The sequence below is a fragment of the Pleurodeles waltl genome, chromosome 2_2 (genome assembly GCF_031143425.1).
Source record: "Pleurodeles waltl isolate 20211129_DDA chromosome 2_2, aPleWal1.hap1.20221129, whole genome shotgun sequence".
NCBI lineage: Eukaryota > Metazoa > Chordata > Amphibia > Caudata > Salamandridae > Pleurodeles > Pleurodeles waltl.
In genome coordinates, this window is record NC_090439.1 from 586,240,276 (window position 1) to 586,266,121 (window position 25,846).

The following is a 25,846-nucleotide window of genomic DNA, read 5'->3' on the forward strand; positions in this document are numbered from 1 at the left end:
GCATCCCTATAAAAATAATTGGTGTCCTCACACGGACATGTGGCACAATTACTTCACAATATAAATTACATTCCAAAGTGACTCAGTAACTTCCTTTCAACATTGTTAATTCATCAAGCACAACTCTGTGCTTCATTGAAACAATCAATTTCTAAAAATATTTTTCACCTGATTTTAAACATTTGCATTTTTTTTTTTTAAAGCTACTGCAGAGGCAGCCGACCCCCCTTTTAAGCACTCATAGTGAGAGGCAATTTAGAAAGCTGGGTTCTTCTAGTAAGTTAGGTGGACACCAACCCTCCCCTCCCCAAGTTCCCGCAATTACAATATTCCAGTGTCACCGGACCATAAACTGGGGTGCAGCTGTTTTGAGTGGGTGCCACTAGTTTCCAGGGTGCCCCCACCATTGGAAAAATCCGATCAGCTTTAAGCTGTTGATTTACAGGTCCTCAAAGTTTTGCTAATACCCTTGGCTACCAACCAAGGTGCTACCCTGTTCCCCAGCTATAAAGAAGTCCTGAACCATGACTGTGACTAGCTGTAGCATTTGTACAGAATTGTAAGTGCCTACCAACATCAGGAGTGAACTCTCTGACTTACTTCGCAGCCCCCAAACCACCTCCCTATGTCTCCCCCAGAGCACTCTTTTAAGACGTAGATCCCTCATTTCTGGAATGGGTCCTGCTGAAAATCTGAGATCCCGAAAGGGTTTTGAAGCCTCCTGATCCCTCGCCCACGGGATATCATCAGCTACCGGCTGTAATGTTGAATGATTATATGGACTTAACGTAAAGAATCTCTTAAGCTGGGGTCACATGTTTTCCCCAGAAGCAGCTAGGACCTTCTATTTTTTGTTTCTATTCGTGTTGTAAACATCTTACATTTATATACTGTAAGTAAAAACCTGATCTCTTTTTAAGATATAGCTCAGCCCCTGGTGTAGCTTGGACCTTCATTTTTGGGTGTATCATCTTTATAAATGTCCTACATTTTTCTCTCGTAAACAAAGGTCTAGTATTTTTGTTCCGATCCTGCTCTTTTTGGAAGATGTTTTTATAATGCGGTAAGCCCTCTGCATTCTTCTTTGTTAGATGGTGAGAATTTGAAATCATTGGGACTTGTGGAATATGAAATTTTTGGCACTTGAAGAACAAATGTCCTCAACACCACAAAATGATTAGTTAATTATTTGCACCGTAGTGGATTGTCTACAATTGCCTATAACTGCTAGTGCCACTCCAGATCCTGCTTGCAACCAAGCTCAACTGGATCGTTCCATTTTCAGTCTCAGCTCTTTGGGGACTTGGTGTTCCCCATATGATCAGTCTACATATGTGTATATTTCTAAACAGACCTTATAGCCAGCAAGCATGATTTTTCACTGCAGCTCGCCTCATCTGCCCTGATGATTACCTCATCCTAATTCATACAACATCAGTTGACTTTATTCACATTGCCACCTATGGCTACTGTTCTGTGCTTTTTCAGACATGCAGTTAATTAGTTGCTGAATTCCATATGTATCCTTCTGTTTTTCTTGACACTGCCCCTTTTAAGGTAGAAGCCAACCAGACAGCATAGCTGCCTTCTTTGCTAAAGACATCTTGGAAACATTAGGAAAGCTGACCTAGGAATACCTTCCACCAATTGCCAAGCATTGGCTTTGTGGTTTGTTACTCAGATTTGCTTGCTTTCTCTTTGCTGACATTATTTGTTTTAGGCTGCCCAGCTATGGTTGGTCCTTCCTGTGCAGCACATGCTATTTACTGTGTCCTTCGACAGTGCTCACTTTCTGTAAACTGGCATTTAAATTTAGTTTTTTTTATCTTGTTACATTTGCTGTGCATTCAAAGACAGTTCAGTTTTCAGGCTCTGTCTTCTGACGGAGTTTGGTGTTTACCTTTCTTTATTTCAGAATATATCAGAATTAGGAAAGTGCAAATAAAGCACGTTTTTTGTAATTCTGAAGTGCCCGGGAAACAATTTTTTAATACAGTCAAAGCAAATCAGTACACTAGGTGATGCCATTTCCACACATTATTTCTTGTGTGCTGTATTGTTTTATCAGAAAAACTGTATGTCTGTGCAAATGTAGTTGTCATTTTAATTGAAAATGTGTTTTCTGTAATGGCAGTGCACTAGCACACCATGCATAAACCACTCTATGCTGCTCCACTCTACAACACTCTACTCCACTCTTTGCCACTATACACAACTCTACGCCATTCCACTCTACGACACTCTACTCCACTCTGCTGCTTTACTCTGCTGCATGCCTCTGTACTCTGCTCCACTCTATGACATTCTATTGTACTCTACTCTGCTCTATGGTGCACTAATCTACTCCACTCTATTCAACTCTACTCCACTTGAAACTACAACATTGTACTCCACTCCACAGTATGCCACTCTACTCCATTATACAACCCTCCACTCTACAACACTCCATTCTTTCCCCCTCCACTTTACTCTACTCGACTCCACTCTTTTACACTTTGCTCCCTTCTGCTCCATTATGTGCCACCCCACTCTAGGCCTCTCTACAACACTCCACTACACAACACTCCACTCTACCTCACTCTGTGCCAATCTACAACACTGTACACGACTTTACGCCACTCTTGCCACTCTCCTCCACTCTATGGCACTCTATTCCACACTACTCTACTGTACACCACTCTATGCCACATTAATCTACTCCATTCTACAACACTCTACTCTATTTGGCCCTGCAACACTCTACTCCACTCCACTCCACTCTGCGCCACTTCACTCTAGGCCACTCTACACCTCTTTAATGCACTCCATGCTGCTGCACTCTAGAAACTCTTTGCCTCTCTGTAGGACTATACCACTCTGGTACACTATGCCACTCCACTCTACAATACACTACTCCACTGTATGCTACTCTACTCCACTCTGTGCCATTCCACTTTATGCCACACTACAGTACTCCACTCCACACCACTGTACGCCACACTAATCCACTCAGACACCCCACTTCACTCTACGACACTCCACTCTATGATAATCCACTCTACGACACTCTCTGCCACTCTACTCCACTCCATGCAGCTGTACTCCACTCTGCCACTCTATTCCACACTATGCCACTCCACTCTGCTGTACGCCACTCTACACCACGTTAATCTACTCCACTCTACAAAACTCTGCTCCACTTGGTCCTACAACACTCTACTCCACTCCACTCCATTCTGCGCCACTTCACTCTAGGCCACTTTACTCCTCTTTATGACACTCTACGGTAATCTACACCATTCCACTCTAGAAGCTCTTTGCCTCTCTGTGTCACTATACCCCTCTGTGACACTATGACACTCCACTCTACAACACTCTACTCTACTCTATGGTGCCTTTCTCCATTCTCTGCCACGCCTCTCCACTCTGTGGCACTTTACTGCACTCTGTCCCCTTCCACTCTGTGCTCCTCTGTTCTACGCCCCTTCGTCTTTGCCCATCAGCTCTACGACACTCTATTCCTCTACACTCTACTCCACACTATGCCTCTCTACTCTACTCAGTGTCACTGTACTCCGCTCAGATCCATGCCACTCCACACCACTCCAGGCCACACTGCTGTACTCCATTCTACACCACACTAATCTACAACACTCTGCTCCCCTCTACTCCAATTGACCCTAATACACTGTACTCCACTTTATTCCACTCCACTCTATGCCACTCTAATCCACTATACAACAGCTCACTCTATGACATACCACACTATCCCACTCAACTCTGTCTCACTCCATTCCACAATTCTACCCCACTTTACTCTAGGCCACTCTGCTCCTTTCTGCGATACCCCACTCTAAGACACTCCACTCTACGACACCCCACTCTTTGCCACTCCACTCTTCAATACTCTATAGGCCTTTACGACATTCTATGTCACTCTACTACAATCCACGCCGCTTGACTCCACTCTATGACATTTCACACTACGCCACTCCACTCTATGACACTTTACTCCAGTCTGCTTCACTGTACTCTACTGCATTCTGCTCCATGCCTCTCCACTTTATGACTCTTCACTTCACTCTAGGACACTTTACTCCACTCTATGTCCCTTCACTCCACGTCACCCCATTTCTATGACACTCTACTCTGATCCACTCTGCTCCACTCGACTCTATGGCACTCTACTCGACTCTTTGCCACTCTACAACACTCTACATCACTCCATGTCACTTAACTCTAGGACACTCTACTCCACTCTACCCCATTCCACTCTATGACACTTCACTCTGACACTCCACTCTAAGACATTCCTCTCTACAACACCCCACTTTGTGACACTGTATGCCACAGCACGCCACTCTCCAACACGCTGACACTTTACTCCACTCTGTGCCATGCCACTGCACTTTATGACACTTTAATATTTGCCCCTCCACTCTACGCCAATCCACTCTACGCCCCTATGCTCAACACACCTCAGCTGTACGACACTCTACTCTGACACTTCACTCTGTGGCACTTTTCCACTCTACGACACTCTAGGACCCTTCAGTTTACAACACTTTGCTCCACTCTACTCCGCACCCCTCCCCTCAACATCACGCTAAGACACTCCACACCACTCCTCAATATTCCACACTACTCCACTCTTTGAAACTCCACAACACTCTGTGCCACTCTCCTCAACTCCACACTACTCTCTTCCATGCCACTCTTCTTACTCCACCCTACCCACTCCACGCCACTCCACTCTACAACACTCTACTTTTTGATACTCCACTGTACAACACTCTACATCCCTCCACTCAATGAAATTCCACTCCTACCACACTCTAGCCCACTCCACTCTATACCACTGTACACCAGTCCACTCTATGCCACTCTACAACAATCTGCGGTACTCCATTATATGCCACTTTACTCCATTCTATGCCATTATACTTCACACTACTCTACAGCGCTTTGCAGAACTCTAGGACGCTTTGTTCCACTCTACGCTACACTACTCCACCCTATGCCACTCCATTCTCTGCCACTCTATGCCACTCCACTCTATGCTCCCCACTCCACATAACTGTACTCTATGATACTTTACTCCACTCTTTGGCACACTACTCCACTCTTTGCCACTCTACACTGTCTACACCACTCTTCGCCACTCAATGCCACTTAAGTGTAGGCCACACTACTCTACTTTCCTTTTTGCTTACTAGAACATTAAAGTGTTCTGTTCATTATTGGAAAGAATGAAGCAGCTAATTTCTTTACTTATTTATAGTATGAAAAATCCAGATTCCACTTGGTGCTTCATAGTGGCATGCGAGCTGAAACCCACTAATCACCTGAACCCCAATATTTTTTGTACACTCCACTCTATGACACTCCACCTGCGACACTCTATACCACTCCACACTACTCCACACCACTCTACTCCACACAACAACACTTTCCTCCACTCTATGACACGCCCCTCCACTCCAAGCCTCTCCACTCGACACCCCTCAGCTCTATGACACTCCACTCACCAACACTCTATGCCCCTTCACTCTATGACACTCCATTCTGCAACACTCAAGTCCACTCTACAACACTCTGTGCCTCTCCACTCTGCAACACTTTACTCCACTTCACTCTATGCTCCTCAACTGTGTGCCACTCTCACACTCCACACCACTCTACAATACTCCACTCTGCCACTCCACCCTACACTCTGTCACTCCACTCTACACCACTTCACAACACTTTAGGCCATTCCACTGTGCCACTCTTTACTTCACTTTATGCCACTCCACTACACTGTACTACATTTTATGTCCAGCCACTCTCTGCACCTCTACTCTATGCCCTTCTGCTCTACGCCCCGGAGCTCTATGATACTCCATTCTGAAACACTTTATGCCCCTCCACTGTACGACACTCCACTATATGACGCTCTATTCCTCTCTGCAACACTCTACTCCACACTATGCCACTTTACTCCACTCTATGCCACTCTGCTTGACTCCAATCTATGCCACTCTACACTACTCCACCTAGGCCACACTACTATACTCCACGCTACACCACATTAATCTACTCCACCCTATGTCACTCTACAACCCTCCACTCTCCCTGTAATCCAAATGATCTTACAACAAATTACTCCACTCTATTCCACTCCACACTATGCCACTCTACTCCCCTACACACTACACTCTATTCCACTCCACTGTATCCCAGTCCACTCTACTCCACAATTGTACGCCAATTTATTCTAGGCCACCCTACTCCTCTCTATGATACCCCATCCATGACAGCCCACTCTAAGACACTGATCTCCATGCCACTCTTCGATATTCTATGCATCTCTACGACACTCTATTCCACTCCACACGCCATTTTACTCCACTCTATGACACTTTGCACTACACCACTCCACTCTTTGACATTTTACTCCATTCTACCTCACTGAACTCAATGCCCCTGCACTCTGTGACAATCTACTCTACACCTCTATGCTCTACACCCCCCAGCTGTACAACATCACTCTATCACACTTCACTCTGCAACATTCTATTCCACTCTACAACACTCTTTCACTCTTTGCTCCACTCTATACCCTTCCACTCTGTACCCTCAACTCCACACCACTCTACAAGGCTCCACACTACACCACTCTACAAAACTCGACAATAGTCTGTGCCACTCTTCTCAACTCTATGTTACTCTTCTCCACTCTACGACATTGTACTCCACTCAACTTACTCCACTGTACACTACTCCAGTATACTCTACAATATTCCACTGTACAACACCCTACGTCCCTCCACTCAACAACCCTCCACTCGCCAACACTCTAGTTCAATCCACTGTACAACCCTCTACATCAATCCACTCTATGCCACTCCACGACAATCTACACCACTCCATTCTGCGCCACTTTACTCAGTTTTATGCCATTATACTCTCCTCAACTCTACTCTCTAACACTTTGCTCTATGCTAGGATGTGTTGCTCCACTCTAAACTATGCCACTCCACTCTGGACCACTCTACGCCACGCCACTCTGACACGCCACTATATGCCCCTTCACATCACTCCACTCTATGACGCTTTTCTCTACCCCACTCCATGGCACTCAGTGCCACTCTTTGCCACTCTATGACTCTCTACACCACTCTACACCAGTCGATGGCACTTAAGTGTAGGCCTCTCTTCTCCATGCCACCCTGCCCTAGTCTACAACACTTTACTTCAGTCTACAGTGCTTTACACCACTCTGCACTACTCCACTTCACTATATGCCACTTCCCTATATCCCACTCCATGCTACGATACTCCTCTCCACTCTATGACACTCTACTACATTGTATTCCACTCTACTCCACTCTGTGCCAGGGCATGCTATGACATTCTTCAACCCTCCAGTCTATGGGTCTCCACTCTACTCCCCTCCAATCTACGTCCATCCACTTCAAGGCACTCTACACCAATCCACTGTATGACACGCCACGACAATCTATGCCACTCCATTCTACTCTGCAATATTCAACTGTACAACACTCTACATTCCTCCACTCAACAACCCACTCTATAACACTCTAGTCCAATCCACTGTACACCCCTCTACACCTATCCACTCTATGCCACTCTATGACAATCTACGCCACTCCATTCTCTGCCACTTTACTCAATTCTATGACAATACTTTTTTCAACTCTACTCTACAACACTTTGCTCAACTCTACAATGCTTTACTCCACTCTAAGCTACTCCACTCCACTCTACGACACGCCACTCTATGCCCCTCACATCACTCCACTCTATGACACTTTACTCCACTCTATGGCACTCTTTGCCAACCTATGACTCTCTACACCAGTCTGTGCCATTTAAGTGTATGTCACTCTACTCCAATGTACACTGCTCCACTCTATACCACTTTACACCACTCCACACCACTCAAAGCCACTCTACACCACTTTACTCCACTCTGTGGCACACCACTCCACTCTACAGCACTTTACTACATTGTGCTGCTCCACTCCATGCCCATCCACTCTACATCCCTCAGCTGTATGACACTCCATTCTATGACACTCTGTGCCCCTCCAGGCATTCCACACTGCAACACTCTAGTCCACTCTACGCTTCGCCACTCTACAACACTTTGCTCCACTCTGTGCACCTCCACTCTTTGCCACCCTATGCCATTCCATGCCACTCTGCAACACTCCACTCTGTGCCACTCCACTCTATGCCACCCTATGCCATTCCATGCCACTCTGCAACACTCCACTCTGTGCCACTCCACTCTATGCCACTCCACTTTACTACACTCAATGCTGCTCTACTCTGCACCATTCTATGACACTCCATCGCACTCCCTGACACTTTACGCCACTCCACTGCACTTTACTCCACTCTGTGCCACTCTACTCTGTGCCACTGTACTCCACAGCACTTTACTCCACTATTAGACATTTTGCTTGACTCTGTGCTATGTCACTCCACTCTATGAGACTCCACTCTTTGGCACTTTATGCCACTCCACTCTATGCATTCCACTCTATCCCACTCCACATCACTCCACTCTACCCACTTTACTCTACTCTGCTCCACTCTCTCCACTCCACTCTATGCCATTCCACTCTACGATACTCTATGACACTCTACGCCCCTCTCCTTGACGACATTCTACGCCAATCCACTCTACACCACGACACCAATCCACTATATGACAATCTTTGACACTCAAGGGCACTCTACGACACTCCACTCTACTCCACTTTACTCCACTCTACGCCACCCTACTCCACGCCAGCCAACCCTAGTCTACAGCACTTTACTCCACTCTACAATGCTTTACTCCACTCTATGCTATGCCACTCCACTCTATGCTACTCCTCTCTATCCCACTTCATGCTATGATACTCCTCAACACTCTACGACACTTTACTACATTCCACTCCACTCTGTGACACCCTACTACACTCTATGCTTCCATGCTAGGACACACTATGACACTCTTCGCCCATCCACTCAATGCCCCTCCAATCTATGCCCCACCACTTTACTCCATTCTGCACCACTTTACTTCACTCTGCACCACCCAACACTAATCTACTCTACACCACTCTGCTGCACTCTACTTATTGACACTCTGTGGCCCACCACTGTACTACACTCTACATTACAACACTCCACTCCATGCCACAGATGACACTCCACTCTAGTCCATACTATTTCACTCTACAAATTTACATTACACTCCTCCCCACACCACTCCTTAACTCTCCACTATACTCTGAGCAACTCCACGCCACTCTACTCTCTGACTCTCTACTCTGTGACACTCTTCTCCACTCTACTCCACTCTTCAACACTACTGAGAAACACTTCTCCACGCCACTAAGTTTTAGCAATGCGGAACAGCAGCCACGTTGGTGTACAATATGGCTGAAACACATTGGCAAAACCAATACAAATAGCTCTTGCATAAGCGAGACCTATTGTCTTTTCTAATGCTTCTTATTTTCCAATGTTGGCTCCCAATTGCATGCCTGACAGTCATTTCCACCAAGCCACAGCAAAAAAGAAGAGTGAGAGAAAGATAACTGCACAGAAGGTTAATCTGAGGTCACTGGTCCCCTGCTGCTTATATAGGGACATTGCTCTCTGGGTGTTTCATTGGGTACTCTGACGCCCTTAAATGTATATGGAACAGCAAGAGAGACCTCTCCTGTTGAAGATCTTAAGCCAAAGGAAAGGCTACGTAGTTTGGCAATCTCGGTAATGACTTGAATGATATTAAATACTTTGGCCTGCTTCTTGTAAAAGAAGTAAGAATGAAACAAATGACAGGAATGAAAGAGACAAATGCAGTGAAATGATACATGCATTTATTGTTCGTCCCGTTGGCACAGAATACCTTAAATTTGTAGCTTGGTATCCATTTCAAAATTAAATCACCGCTATGTGCATTCCTGAAACGGGAGTGAAGAATGTAATGCTTCCCATGGAAGGGTTTAATGTTAAACGTTGGCATGCCTCAGGCCAGAGAACAGAAACTTTAATAACAGGAGATTCAATTTACCGGACCAGTCGATGTCTTTTGCTGTGTTCTCCGGGATACATCAAGGAGCGATTGATTGAGGATTCTACCAGAGGTTTCTGTCTCCGCGTTTGAAAATGTGAAATATGTTTGTCTTCCATCCATGTCTACAGATGATAATAGATCACTGGTAATTTTACATTTATAAACTTGTTCCCTGTACCATTTTATTGAAGTACCTTCTGAATCTTTCCCTGTGCGATTACTTTGAGATTGTATTTGATGTGTGTGCATTTTTGCATTTTTTGTTGTTTCTCACCTCGGTGTTCTGTTTGTATTTTGTCACCAGATATTTTCTCAATGATTTCCGACTCCAGTGGAGTGATGGTTTATCAAAGGTATGATTTGTTTCTGCGCGAGGTCCTGAAGCTTCCCACCGCGGTATTCGAAGGCCCTTCCTTTGGATACACGGAGCAGTCAGCGCGGTCCTGCTTCGCCCAGCAGGTAATGGAGAAGTGTTGTGCTAGCAGAAATCGTTAGTGCAATTAATGGTCACTAATACTTCCGTGTTAGAAATTGGGTTTTTGGTTGGCAGTCAGGTTACCCTCGGTCCAAGCAAGAACCCTCACTCTAGTCAGGGTAAGTCACACACAATCCAAATTATCCTGTGCCCACCCTCTGGTAGCTTGGCACTGAGCAGTCAGGCGTAACTTAGAAGGCAATGTGTAAAGCATTTGTGCAATAAATCATACAATAACATAATATAGCAACCACAAAAATACACCACACAGTGTTTAGAAAAATATATAATATTTATATGGGTATTTGCAGGTCAAAACGATCAAAGATGCAATATGAATTTGTAAAGATATCACTAAAAAGTGATATACAGTGTCTTAAGTCTTTAAAAAGTAAACACAGTCTCTTTCAAGCACAAAGTACCTGGTTTGGAGTGGAAAATCTCTGCAGAGGGCAGCAGAAGAGGAGATGCGTGGAAAAATAGTGTGTGCGTCGGTTACGCCCCTTCACACACTGACTTGCGTTGTTATTTTTCACGCGGGGAGATGTGCGTCGTTCTACTGGAGGAAAAATGGTGTGTGCATCGGTTGCGCCCCTTCACACACGGATTTGCTTAGTTATTTTTCACTCAGGGAAGACGTGCATCGTTTTCCGGCACGTGGACCGTCTCCTTCTATGGTTCGCGGGATTACCAGATGTCCCAGGGTCTGTGCGTGGATTATTCGGCTTGTTTTCCTGCTTCGCGTCGTTCTGGGAGGCTGTGCGTGGAATTTTCTTTCTCACGGCAGGCGTCGCGTCGATTTCCCCTCTGGAAATCGGGCGGCGTTGTCCAAGCGAGGCAGTGCGACGAAGTTCCGGTCGCCCCATAGGCGCCGCGTCGAGCAGCATCGGTGTGCAGCGATTTTCTCGCCGCGGAGCAAGCTGTGCGTCAAAATTTTCGGCGCACGAAGAGTCCAAATGAAAAAGAGAAGTATTTTTGGTCCTGAGACTTCAGGGAACAGGAGGCAAGCTCTATCCAAGCCCTTGGGGAGCACTTTTACAGCCAGACAAGAGTTCGGCAAGGCAGCAGGCCAACAGCAAGACAGAAGTCCTTTGTAGAAAGCAGACAGGTGAGTCCTTTGAGCAGCCAGGCAGTTCTTCTTGGGAGGATGTAGTTTCTGGTTCAGGTTTCTTCTCCAGCAAGTGTCTGAGGTGGTAGGGCAGAGGCCCTGTTTTATACCCAAATGTGCCTTTGAAGTGGGGGAGACTTCAAAGAGTGGCTAAGAAGTGCACCAGGTCCCCTTTCAGTTCAATCCTGTCTGCCAGGGTCCCAGTAGGGGGTGTGGCAGTTCTTTGTGTGAGAGCAGGCCCTCCACCCTCCCAGCCCAGGAAGACCCATTCAAAATGCAGATGTATGCAAGTGAGGCTGAGTACCCTGTGTTTGGGGTGTGTCTGAGTGAATGCACAAGGAGCTGTCAACTAAACCCAGCCAGACGTGGATTGTAAGGCACAGAAAGATTGAAGTGCAAAGAAAAGCTCACTTTCTAAAAGTGGCATTTCTAGAATAGTAATATTAAATCCAATTTCACCAGTCAGCAGGATTTTGTATTACCATTCTGGCCATACTAAATATGACCTTCCTACTCCTTTCAGATCAGCAGCTACCACTTCAATAATGTATGAGGGCAGCCCCAATGTTAGCCTATGAAGGGAGCAGGCCTCACTAGTGTAAAAACGAATTTAGGAGTTTTACACTACCAGGACATGTAAACTACACAGGTACATGTCCTGCCTTTCACCCACACAGCATCCTGCTCTAGGGGTTACCTAGGGCATGCATTAGAGGTGACTTATATGTAGAGAAAGGGGAGGTTTAGGCTTGGCAAGTACTTTTAAATGCCAAGTCGATGTGACAGTGAAACTGCACACACTGGCCTTGCAATGGCAGGCCTGAGACAAGGTAAAGGGGCTACTTAAGTGGGTGGCACAACCAGTGCTGCAGGCCCGCTAGTAGCATTTAATCTACAGGCCCTAGGCACATATAGTGCACATTACTAGGGACTTTTAGTAAATTAAATAGTTCAATCTGGTGCGATCCAAGGTTATCATGTTTAAAGGGAGAGACCATATGCACTTTAGCACTGGTTAGCGGTGGTAAAGTGCACAGAGTCTAAAAGCCAGCAAAAATGAGGTCAGAAAAAGAGAAGGAGGAAGGCAAAACGTCTGGGGATAACCCTGCAGAAGGGCCATTTCCAACATTCCGTATTAGATAAAAGAAAAAATGTGTCTTAAACCAGGTTACCTCTGACCAAAGTAATAACCCTACCTGTACAGTGCGCTGTTGCTTCATGGAGAGGTTTGCACTATAACTGTATACACAAACGTACATACTCTCTGTAATTGATAGCCTCAGATTGCATAGTATGTGCATGGACATTGTCTTGTTATGTGTCTTAGGTGGTCTTCAGAAATGACCAGGTCATGGTGTATTATGTTGTGTGTGTATACGTATGGCACGTCTGGTGCAGCTGTTGTCAAAGTGTGCAGTCTGACGTTTGTGTTGAGCACTGCTTTGAGCTGGAGCAATGCAAGTGGTCACAAAACTTTAGTTTGTGTCATTGTTTGTAAAACCTACACGACTTGGAGCTATACATCTGCTGTGTGAGTGCACCGCGAGGCAAATTGTTGCTTTATTTAAAAATGTGAAGCCCTCATAAAAGTGTTACATAACAGGACTGTGCATAATATAGATTAAGGAAATTAAGCTCTTCATTAAGTAACAAAATGCTATGGTCTGGAAGAAATTACAGGCCCATTGTTCTTATATCTAGGACTAGTACTCTGCATAGTAAATTAAAATGGTCACCCGATGGCCGTGCAGTTTATGCGTGGTACTCTAGTAGAACAGTGAGAAGAACTTGAATTGAATGGCACATGGGATCTGTGTTCTGCCCTCCACCTAGGAGGGAGCCACACCAGTGAGCCTCAAGCATAGAAGCTGGTGCACACATAATATGTTGACTAGATTCAGTCCACCTCTTTTTTAATGGTAAAATTCGAGAAGTTATCATGTTCACACAGATGTGACATCTTCTCCCTCCACTGCCTCTCCCTAAGAGACAAACAGGTTTACATCATTCATGGCCATGAATGTGAAAGAGAACACACATTTGGCTAAAAATGAATCATTCTGAAGAGGTAGCAAAAAAACACATCAGCTACATCCTGGATTAAGTATCACCTTTCTCAATAACTATCTGAATTTCTACTAGAGAGAGTACTCAAAGCCACCCTTGCCAACATTAGGGAAGAAGACCACACTACGTTTGCTGCAGGTAAACAAGCCATCCATATACTCCAAGACCTCTTGGTGGCATACAAAAAGGTCGACAATACCATCCTGCTCCAAGATTTGGAACAAAGGACAGGTGTTTACCAACAATGCCTTCGGATTGCTATCATCGTCGACTGAGTTCAGTCAACAGATATGGATTCGATCTGCACTTTTTTTGCCAAAGAAGGTGACAAGGCTCACCCCTTTCACTATCACTGCTGCCTCATACACAAGTGCTAAGTATCTACCAAGTCCTTTTTCAATTGAACACACTTGCATGCTTATCTGCGTTGAGAAAAAATCAGCTAGTCATCCGAAGACCACCAGATGCCTTGAGCACATACAATGAATGAAAGAAAGCTTCCTGTGCTTAACTGACTAACATCCTTATATCAAGAGGGTCTTCTCCGAATGCCTTCCTCTTTGAATGGCAGATTTTCTTCGCCCCACAGATAAAACAATAGCTAACAATAGCATTTTTAAGGAGGATGCTGATGCTCCCTCTTATCTAGTCTTAACACCGAGTGCAGCCAATCCAATCCTTAGTAATGATACCTCAACTTTCTGATAGATCACAGATAATGCAGAATTGAGACCCTGGGAAACCAGCGCTCAAGCCTCGATTGGCTCCTAGTGTACACAAACTGCTTCTAGCTAAATACCAACTACAAACCTTTGCTCATCCTCATCTTATTCCATCATATAAAAAAGGCAAGCATCCATTATTTGGAGGAAGATAGGTGGACGTTTAAAGCCCCAAACTTTAGAACAAGCTGAACTCCGCTTTCGGGGCTGAATCCAGTCATCATCATCATGACTTTAGGAAACTCTTAATAACAAAGTTTTTCATGCGAGCAGTCAACTACCTACATCCAAGGCCAGCAATTGGATTACACTGGATAGTATCCACCATGATTATACCAGCGTAGTGAAGGGACCTCTGCATGACCGTGTTAATGTCCTGCTGTGCACTGTCAATAAATACATAAATCTGGGAACCATTTCTCCTTAACACACGACCAATGCAACACCAGAATTGTACTGATTTTCAATTGTGGAAGGGGATAGACCACATTTGCATGGGGCACATCCCATCCATACACAGTCCTGCCTGCCTAGCACCGCTGTGTGCTGTGGATACAGAAGATCCCTGCCACCAGAGTATACAGGTCTGCTACATGGAGCATTGTGCAATAGGCTAGTCGTACGAGGCAATAACTGTGATACCCTCCCTGTGGTATCATGCTGACCTTTACATAATCTATGCCCCTATCTTCTGAGGCAGATTATCAAATATTTCTAGCATCTTCAATGATTGCTTGAACAGCTTGCCTCTGAATGCTTGGGTGAATCATCCTAAATGAACATCATATAAAACACCCAGTGCCTTTTCTACAGGGAGTCTTAAGTGAAAGCCTCGCCAGAAGATTTGTAGAAAAGTTCTGTTTCAGACGGTTCTCTGGTGTTTAGGTGGCATTCCTTGAGACTGAGAGCTGTTGAGAAGCCCGTCTGCTGCCTGGTACATATTGCTTTCAAGCTGCAGACATCTGGCTAGGCTGGGTCCTTCCTCCAGAATGTTTTGTGTACTTATGCCAAGATATTAAAATGTGTGGTTTCAAATTTGACAAGATATGTTCCTAATGGAGTGCGTATAGGATTTTGTTTGAGGGCACTAGAGGATACACGAAAGGGATGGAACGGGTTGGGCATGATAATACATGTAGGGCATCGTTGAGGACTATCAGCGATTGATAGGCTTAGATTCAAATGGGGTTTCATTTCTATGGTGAGATTTGTATAATGACAAGATTTTGATCATCTGTTCTGCTGAGGTCCATAATCAATGACTGAAATTGTTTTCAGTGTATTATGCTGAGCAACGGTTTAATAAAAAGAATAAATAAGACAAATTATTAAACATGTAGCTTGAGGCAATTGAGCCTTGCAGTGTCAAGAAACTATAGTCTCTTATCTGATGGCTCTAATCTGATCCCACAATAGCCTGCAGTGACATGAACTGGGAAACCTACTGCATGAGCTATGGTAGTCCATGCACCAAACTATGGTAGAACTGATTAATGAGGTTCTTCATTGGATTTTCAACTACATGGTGAATCACTTATCCAGGGAAAGGTGAAAATAACAATAATAAACACTTTTGCTTCTAGGCTTAACATGCCTTCCTATTACAAATGTGTGTTTGTGTCTATCTAGCTTTAGTGCAGAGACATCATTAAAACACTATAGATATCTGTTTCTAAAATGTTAAAAGACTTCGGAAATTGGTCTTTGAATTGAGCACTCATGGTTGAGCCAAAAACTCAGTTTCTTTATTCATGTGCGTTGCCAAAGGAGCTCAACTCAATCAGAATGTGCCGGTTGATTAGCAGTGAAGTTTACCAGGATCATGACTGTAGGAATCTGACTTGTCTTCATTGTTTCCTAGAATTCTTTAGATTGGTATGATTCTGGCATTTTGGACCTCTGTGCTATGAGTGCACCAAACACCTCTCTCACGGTGGATGCTGTTTGTCCCTAAAAACGGTGTATAGTTGGCAAACACAGATTGTATCGTCTGCGTTTTACCTAAGCCTACAGTTAAAATGTGCAAAACATGTGCAAGTGGCATAAATGTCAAATGCCCAGTATGGGCTGAATGTTCACTTAACACCACCCACATGTGTGACTAGAGCACTGCAGACCAAACTGCAGTGCCAATATGTCATACCAAAGCCATTTGGTAAATGTCTGCGCCTTTCTCCACAATTAGATCAGTCACCTGTAAAGTGCACCTTGTAGCTTGCAAGGCCCAGTTGCATAATAGTCTCAAGGAAAATATGCACATTTTGCTAAACTGTATTTTTAAGGTAGGAACTGCAATCAAAGTGCTTTTCTGCAAAGACTGAGGGCACCTTTCCACTGACAAATCTTGAACTGTTTTTAGAAGCATGTTTGCCTGTCCGGTGTGTATCTTGGTCTAGGGCTGAGGTGCCTATTCCATCTTTGTGACAATGTACTACAGAGCACCAGTCTGATCCTCTGGTGGATCAACTAGTCATGCTAATTTCACAAATATGAATTCTAGAAAGAATGTTCATTTATGCTCATTGAAAGGACGTTAACTGTCCAGTTCAAGCATCTCAGCAACCTCCTACCATGTTTAGCTAGCCTTTCCTTAAACTCAGAACTGTGGTCTTTAAAGTTTCGAATTACAGTTGTAAAGGGGCTCTGCTGGAAATGTAACGGCCCCGTTGGGAGAGATGGGGAGAAGGTCTCCATGGGCATCTTTCACCCATAAACAGGCAGTCCAATTTAACCACCTCTTATACATTCCAAAGGTCAAACCCAGTCCAAAAATTATTTTCAAGGTAGGCCTTCCACACCTACTGTCAAACCTTGCACCTTTGCTCCCTTCCACCCGGTGGGGCTCAGAAGAGGGACTATCTGGAGGGGATTTCTCTTTAAAGTAGAGCAGAAGTGAACTGACTTGAATAGGCTAAAAAGTAATTTCTCCGGGCTGCTAGGTTAGTACAATACCTAGACTGCCTACTCCCTAAAAGCCAGAGTTCTGCTGGAAATGCTGGGACTGCTATAGTATAATATGTCTCTGCATAGGAAGAACTGAAGATCAAACTCCTAGTTTCTCCTGAACCTAAGTTATGATGGTTGCTGTCAAGGCTCTTGGAAACTGGTCTTCCGGAAGTCAACAGGGAGATAACAGGCAAGGGTATCTCAGACGAGTTAGCAGATCAGTAGGGATGAAGTGTGGTTTGGAGCTGTTGCTGAAGAAGAGGGTTAAAGGCTGCTCCAGGACAAGCCACTGCTATTGACTGACTCTCCTTAGGCTTTGAGGAAGATGGTTCGCAGAAAGAATTTGCTGTCCTGTCTTGGGGAAAAACAGCATGAGCAGTTGGTCCTAGCTGTGGTCCTGAACGATACTTCTTTAGAAGCCTATCTGAAAATCCACTCCCTGTCTTAGTGTCGAAAGAACTTGGTTCACCTGCTGGCGCATACATCGATCCTCTGCACAGGAGCCACATTTACTTTCAACAGCATCAATTTGAGTAAGACTGTTTTGGCTAGAAGGTACTTTCCTGAAGAACTGAACAGCTTTAAAAATTTCAAACTAGAGCAATGGGATTAGGTGTGGCTTCTATTTTTTAAAGGGTATACAATTGAAAGATCATTTAAGGTAATATTTTCACAGTTTTTCTTTAAATAAAATATAAAGCAAATGGATTTAAACATCATTGTGTCCCAGGCTGCACTCTTTTTTTTTATAATAGATTTTATTGTATTTTATGGCGCAGAGGGCCAGATTAACATTGAAGACAGATAGCAACATCAGCGGTAACCAATGATACATGAAAGGTGTGATTAGCCTTTTTCCGCCACCATCCACCCACCCGGTCCCATGCATCCACAGCTCATCAACATAAATGTATAAAGTCCGACCACCTTAGGAGACCTCAAGGTTTCTGAGCTCATCCTCCAACAGTCACATTTGCTTATGTACTGGAGGTAAAATATGCTCCTATATTCGGGCAGCATCAGCCAGATTTTGTAAGGGTGCTTCTGTGGGCAACCTCTGGCTTGATATACCGGTAATTCAAGCCCCATACAATAGTCCATACCCCGCTTCCATTCAGAGATGGGGGCGCAGTGGTTGATATCCACACCTTCGCTATATCCCTCTTGGCAAGTGTAAGTCCACGGAAGAGAGGTGTTTGTTTGTATCTATTGCCCCTAAGGCCATCGGAAACGTGTAGGAGTATCAGTTGAGGATTCAATGGGATGGACCACGCAAGAACCTCCACAAGGCATGTTGTCACTTTGAGCCAATATTGGGTCAGTGCAGGGGAGACCCATACCATGTGTAGAAATGTTCCTTCCGCTGTTCGACAGTGGAGACACGAGTGGGAAGTGATCACGCCCATGCACCACAGGCGGTGTCTAGTGTAGTGAGCCCTGTGGACGTATTTCAGCTGGATCAGGCGCAGACACACCAGAATAATTGCTGTTCTCCACTCCTTTTTTTAGATGTTATTTGGCAAAAGGTATACAAACATGTTGTTCAGTTGTTCCCATGGATATATGATCCTATTCTTCCCCCATGCATTGACAAATGATTTCCTGTGGGAACCAACTGATTGTGGTCCTGTGCACTGGCACCCTACCTGCATGTATGTCTACCTGCCCTTTCTGCCAGATCATTTGTGCTGCACATAGCGTCATAGCAAAAGATTTGTGAATTCAGTGTGTTAATAAATAGGTCGGATGACACCTACCAGCATTAATAGATCTATGAAATTGTGGCCCCTTTCACTCAATGTGGATGGCTTTGTTCATTGAACCAATACATGTCCATACCTAAAGCAGAAGTCTTCTTACACAATGCTGGAGACTCTGTTTCCTTATAAAGAGAAGTCCTCCTTCTGTCCACGCAAACTACACACTGAGAAGATGGGCATAGCATTGTCTATATTTATGATTCATGCTTTGTTTTTACACAGAAGAAAGTCACGCTAAATTCTTTCCTGGATACCCTGATGTCTGACCCCCCGCCGCAGTGTCTGGTCTGGTTGCCCTTACTGCATCGACTGGCAAATGTAGAAAACGGTGAGTCCGGTTACTTGCATACAGGAGACTTTGTGAAACACACATATAGGCAAGTTGTAAGACTAAATGAGTACTTACTAAAGAGACGATGTACGACAAAAGACTGCATGAGTAGATCACAGGTACGACATACATGTTTGATATGATACTAGTGGATAGTAATTGCTGTTCAACTTCTCTAGAAAGAATCCACTGACTCATAAAGACGTGTCAAGCAGTACATTGAGAAACAGATAGCAGTTCATTGAAAGGCTTGTGCAGCTGCACACAGAGAGATGGACAGCGGAACACTGAATGATTTGTGCGGTATTACATTGAGAGGCTTGTGCAGCACCACACTGTGAGACATGAGAGGAGTACATTGAGAGACGGACAGCAGTACATTGAAATATGGACAGCAGTACATTGAGAGACATGACAGCAGAACACTGAGATATTGTCAGCAGTGCATTGAGATATGGACAGCAGAACATTGAGAGATGGACAGCAGTACGCTGAAAGATTTGTGCGGTAGTACACTGAGAGGCTTGTGCGGCAGAACATTGAGAGATGGACAACACAGAGACAGACAGCAGTACATTGAGAGACAGACAGCAGTACATTGAGAGACATGACAGCAGTACATTGAGAGACAGACAGCAGTACATTGAGAGACATGACAGCAGTACATTGAGAGACAGACAGCAGTACATTGAGAGACAGACAGCAGTACATTGAGAGACATGACAGCAGTACATTGAGAGACAGACAGCAGTACATTGAGAGACAGACAGCAGTACATTGAGAGACATGACAGCAGTACATTGAGAGACAGACAGCAGTACATTGAGAGACATGACAGCAGTACTTTGAGAGACATGACAGCAGTACATTGAGAGACAGACAGCAGTACATTGAGAGACATGACAGCAGTACTTTGAGAGACATGACAGCAGTACTTTGAAAGGCTTGTGCAGCTGTACACTGAGAAACGTGGTGATAGCATACGCAGACTCTCTTTGGATTGATGTGGTAGGCCTGATGGCCTCCTCTGAGTGTTAATCATCAAAACCTGTATTTGGATGAAGTGTGAAGCTAAGGAATTCAAAGGCCGTAGTGTTACCCCCAATTATCCGGGTATGTTTTTGTGGCCTACCGAAACTCTGCACTCACACCTTCCTCCTGAAATTCAGCGACTTCATCTACTGAAAATTCTCTACTCTAAACACAAAGGCAGTACTGTTATTACGCCTCTGGGCACTACCATTATTTAGCAGCAGGCGAAGTGGCTGTTTGAGGTGCTTGCCAGTCACTGGACACATTTTTTGCAGTGTGTTAAAAATATCCAGACGCAGGATGGTGCCATCGTACAGCGTGTATAATCAATGTAGAGCGGTTTAATGAAACTAATGCACCATCACTTTCTGATCCACTTACTCCTGAGTCGTCACTCTGTTCACAGCTTTAACATTCCCACCTTCACCCACTCCTGTGGACGAAGGTGATGCAGAACTGTGTGTCCAAGAAATACTGTGGCTCTGTCAGGAGATAGACAGGAGTACTGGTTGGCCTGTTCAGATGCGTGGAGATAGAAACTCAACTCACATTTCCAGCACATTGTAGGGGATGTGCAGAGTGAACAGTGTGTGGCAGTGCAAACACTGGTCTCCTCATGTGTTCATCTTGGTTTGCACACATGCAGCTGTATCCCTATCATTTATACAATCAGTTTGTGTAAATTCCCCCGATTGTGGTTACATCAGTTGGGGCACAATTTATGAGAAAATGACAAAATGTAGTTTTCATTAATTTTAAGCAATGATTTTCAATTGGATAAAAGTAAGATGGTTTCTTTTAGTTCTATTCTATTTTCTATTCATTTTTAATATAATAACATTTATATATGTGTGTGTGTATATATATATAAATGTGTGTGTGTGTGTATATATAAATACATATGTACACACACATATATCTGAGGTGCTACTGTTCTGTAGGAAAGTTTCTCAGCACTGTAACCTTTAGAGTTGAAAAAGTAATCCTCGGTTATACTAATTGATGAGAAATGTAATATGGACATCTGTGCTAAACACAGCTGCAAATGTGCAAACGGAGGTGCACATATGTGTGTGAATTTTTGCACAGGTGCACATGCTCATGATCCATCCCCAGCTGTCCTTTATTGAATTGAGGGCAGAAGTAGGATGTATTCCTGCCCTTTGCTGCTCAGTAACTTCTAAGCAGCTAGACTGCCTAGTAAGCAGCAGTCTCCCCTGCAGAGTGTGCATGCCAGACCGGGGAGAGCTCATTACCTGGGAAGGTAATGTGGAAGCGCTTTTGCGGTTTTGACCCTTCCTATCAAACTCTGCCTTTATTGTGTGTCCCACAGTCTTCCACCCCGTGGAGTGCTCCTACTGCCACAACGAGAGCATGATGGGGTTCCGCTACCGCTGCCAGCAGTGCCACAACTACCAGCTCTGCCAGGACTGCTTCTGGAGGGGCCACGCCAGCGGCTCTCACAGCAACCAGCACCAAATGAAGGAGTACACCTCATGGGTAAGTAAAGTCCACCTGCAAGGGGCGCCCCCTCCCACCGAAGACACAGAGCCAGAGATGCAGCGGGGCCTAGCTGAATAAGAAGGCTTTGCGCTAATGAATGGCTTACGATTAAAAGAGAAGCCCTTGCCCAAGGCTCTTCTGTATATCCACCCATCTGGGTGTCTCTGTGGGTGGGATGCATCCAACCCTGAAACGAGTAGTTGGATTCTTGAAGCCCGTAAAGCGGCCTTGTGTGCACGCGAGAAAGGAGAATTATGTGAAGCAGATTTAGGCAAGTGCCTGATGTAATGTGGGGCCCTGGACTCTACATCTGACTCAGAGGCAGATGGTTTGGGGTAGATTTCTAACAAATGTTAACCTCTTTTCGTGTAGTGATTTGAAGATGATTTACGGTGAATTTTAGGCCGTAGCAACATATGTTTTTTGGCAAAGATAGATGTGTGGGTGGGATTTGTGCAGGAAAAGGTACATTGTGCTAGCATTGGTCTGTTTCCCCTTCCAATGTCCTTCAACCTTGATCTGCCACTCCTTTTTCTGAATACATCAATATTGTGTTACCTTGGCTTGTAAGGTGCCACTGCTCTCTGTAATAAACTGGAGAATTGAACTGCATTTCTCCACATCCATTCACAACTTTTTGTTTGGTGCAGTAATGCCAAAGTCATTGTGGCGTGTTCCTTTGGTGATCTCCTCGCTTGTCAATGGTGACTTACCACTTCCGAGCCTGCTTGCATTTCGGCACTATTATTTCCAAGGCAGATAAATTCAGCGCTCCTCGCCTGCTCAGAGAGGCTCATTGGAAGGCCACAAAACATTTCTCATGTGGTGATTCATCACGTTTTATTCCTAGATTTTTTTTAAGTAATATGTATTTGTTATAACAAAGGTATGATTTAGCACAATCTGTTCAGGGTTTTAGGAGCATATTTCTTTAAAAGGAAAAAAATCATTCTATTGTATTTCTCAAAGTGCTGTACAAGGGCACAAAACGATCTAAAATACATATAATTCAATAACCACAGCGAGTTTACAAAAGCTGGAAAACGGAAGGAGATGTATAAGAGAAATGTGTTAAAAGTGAACGAAAAGATTGAGTGTAAGACCAGTTTATGCAGAGTGAAAGAGGGAATTCCAGTGTGTGGGATGAAAGAAAGAAATGAAATGAGCCCGCGGCTGTGCGCAGAGAGGGCAGGAGAGATCATGTCACTGCCGGAAGCACAACTTTGTTATAATGTAGTCAAGGGAATCAAGAACAGCCGTGGATCTATAACTGACCCACGAGAACAAGGGTAGGGATAACAAGTTTAGATGCTTGCAAGGGAGGAAAACAGTGAACCTTTTAGATGTTGTAGAGCTGGATCTTTCATCTGTGCTTAAGACAGGAAGTGGGACTATAACGAGACAAGCCAAAGATGGCTGCCAGCTTGCAGGTGAGAAGTGAAAGGCTAAGGCAATCCAGAAGATTAGGTGTTATGGTCATTAGATACAGTTGTGGTTGTCAAGGAAGTACTTGCACAATTAGTGCACATGGCGGCATCCTTGATGTAACCCTCAGTCTTGGTTCTAAGGTACTGATTGCCACCGAGGACAACCCTCTGAAAATACCATTCACATCCTGTTTGGTATGAAGATCAATGGTGGTGGACAAGGAATGAGTCTAGCTGCCCATGCCTCATAATGTCTTAAAGATCCATGAGTGGTGAAAGAATTATCACTAATGGAAATTCATGTGCATTCCAGCTAAGAGTGGATGTGAAAATGAACCAGAGGAAACCTCTGCTGAAGCTTTCAAAAGGAAGCCAAATGGAGAAAAACTGGTAAATCCAGAAACTGAACTTCTAAGAAAAAGATAACTAGACACTGAAGTAGCACTAGACCAAACTGCATACACAGACAGGCATCCTTCAGCTAAACGATCCTGTGTGAATCAGCTATATCACAGATAAAATCCAACTTCGATCTAAATACCTTCCCACAACACAATGCAAGTTATCATTTGTATTGAAGGTGGTCCTCACTTATATCAACACCCTACCTAACCACCCATCGCACACATAGCTGACAAGTACTCAGCCATAAAGAAATAACAGGGTCGTCTGACACCCTAAAACGTAAGCGCGTCGTGAAAAAATCAGCTGCTCTCCCCTACAGTTTCATCACGATCCAACCAAATACAATTTTCTTCAACTTCTAAATCGCACAGTTTTTGCCAGCATAACTCATTCTCAAAGCCATCCTCCTACTCTCAACCCTGAAATCACTCGGGCCATGGCCCCACAGTTAGTGAGCGAAAGTCTTTTGGGGTCATTGAAGATTGCTCCCCGGTGGCTTCATAATAATCAAGCGATCGTGAATCCTGCCACCAGCAGCTCTCTAACTGGACATGCCTCTAGGTCAGTGGCATAGTGAAATAACACCACCACCCCTTAAACACCGTAAGCAGGGGCTGCCTCTGGGCCTCGGGGGCTGCAGAACTGGAAGCTGTTAAAACGCTAATCAGTTGTGTGCGTGCCTCTTTTATCTGCAGACACAGTGCTTGTAAACAATACTGTCAGGGAATACGATGACGAAGAAGTGAGGAAGGTGGACTATCAGAACCTGCAAAGTAAACAGAGAAAGAGAAGTGATGAAATGATGGCAGTATGGATTTTACAGAGAAAGGAACAAAGATAAAAAGTGAGCAGAAGAGAAAGGAAAGGAAAAGTTAACTTAAGAGACAAAAGAAGACTAGTGGAAAGAATAGGAGGAAAAAGGAAGGGAGTTTGGAACGCAGCAGGAATAAGGAAAACATTGTGAAAGGTAGCCAGGAAGGGTGAAAGGATGGGCGAGATAATAATTAGATGAACTGGTGAAATGATAGGTGGAACGGTGGAAGGATTGATGAGTGAATGGATGGAAGAGTGAAATGATGGATACGCAACGGATGGTTACACGGATATATTGATCGGTCATTGCAGGAAAGGATGTATGTATATATGAAACGGTGGATTATGGATGGGTAGGTGGAAAGGAGAAATGATGAACAAATGAATGGTCCACTAAGGAGAAAGATGGATGGAGGAAGGGTAAATAAGGGGAAACATCCTTTTTTACGACTTTTTTTTTCCGAAAGTCGTGATTAACGAAAGCACAACAGCGCTTTTTTTAACCACGACTCTGGTTTTTTGTGCCTTACCTACGTATGTTCTGAACAAGGAACATGCGTGGTTAAGGTACAAAGAAGGAAGTTGGCGAAGGTAAGTGGTGGGTTTAGGTTTTGGGGAGGGAGTGGGGGGTCAGGGGGTTTTAGGTTTTGGGGTGGGGCGTTTTTGGTTTTGGGGAGGGGGTGGGGGGTCAGGGGGTTTTAGGTTTTGGGGTGGGGCGTTTTTGGTTTTGGGGAGTGGGTGGGGGGTCAGGGGGTTTTAGGTTTTAGGGTGGGGTTGGGGGGGTGGGGCGTTTTTGGTTTTGGGGAGTGGGTTGGGGGTCAGGAGGTTTTAGGTTTTAGGGTGGGGTTGGGGGGGTGGGGCGTTTTTGGTTTTGGGGAGTGTGGGGGGTCAGGGGGTTTTAGGTTTTGGGGTAGGGTTGGGGGGTGGGGTGTTTTTGGTTTTGGGGAGTGGGTTGGGGGTCAGGGGTTTTTAGGTTTTAGGGTGGGGTTGGGGGGTGGGGCGTTTTTGGGTTTGGGGAGTGGGTGGGGGGTCAGGGGGTTTTAGGTTTTGGGGTGGGGTTGGGGGGTGGGGTGTTTTTGGTTTTGGGGAGTGGGTGGGGGGTCAGGGGGTTTTAGGTTTTGGGGTGGGGTTGGGGGGTGGGGTGAGGGATGTAGGGTGAATGGTGCCTTTTGCTAATGATTTTATCAGGAATGCCTT

The 25,846-nt window shown here is 44.7% G+C and overlaps 1 protein-coding gene across 18 annotated transcripts in view; it reads left to right on the forward strand.

Moving 5' to 3' along the window:
- DTNA (dystrobrevin alpha) overlaps positions 1-25,846 on the forward strand; it is an 892,688-nt gene that overhangs the window by 698,775 nt on the left and 168,067 nt on the right. For 17 of the 18 annotated variants that reach the window (XM_069220106.1, XM_069220107.1, XM_069220103.1 and 14 more), the window contains 3 exons: positions 10,365-10,519; positions 19,361-19,466; positions 21,835-22,001. In XM_069220106.1, coding sequence (XP_069076207.1) covers positions 10,365-10,519; positions 19,361-19,466; positions 21,835-22,001 — 428 coding nt within the window. The remainder of the gene's footprint in view (positions 1-10,364; positions 10,520-19,360; positions 19,467-21,834; positions 22,002-25,846) is intronic. The other variant, XM_069220105.1, reaches the window with a different exon arrangement.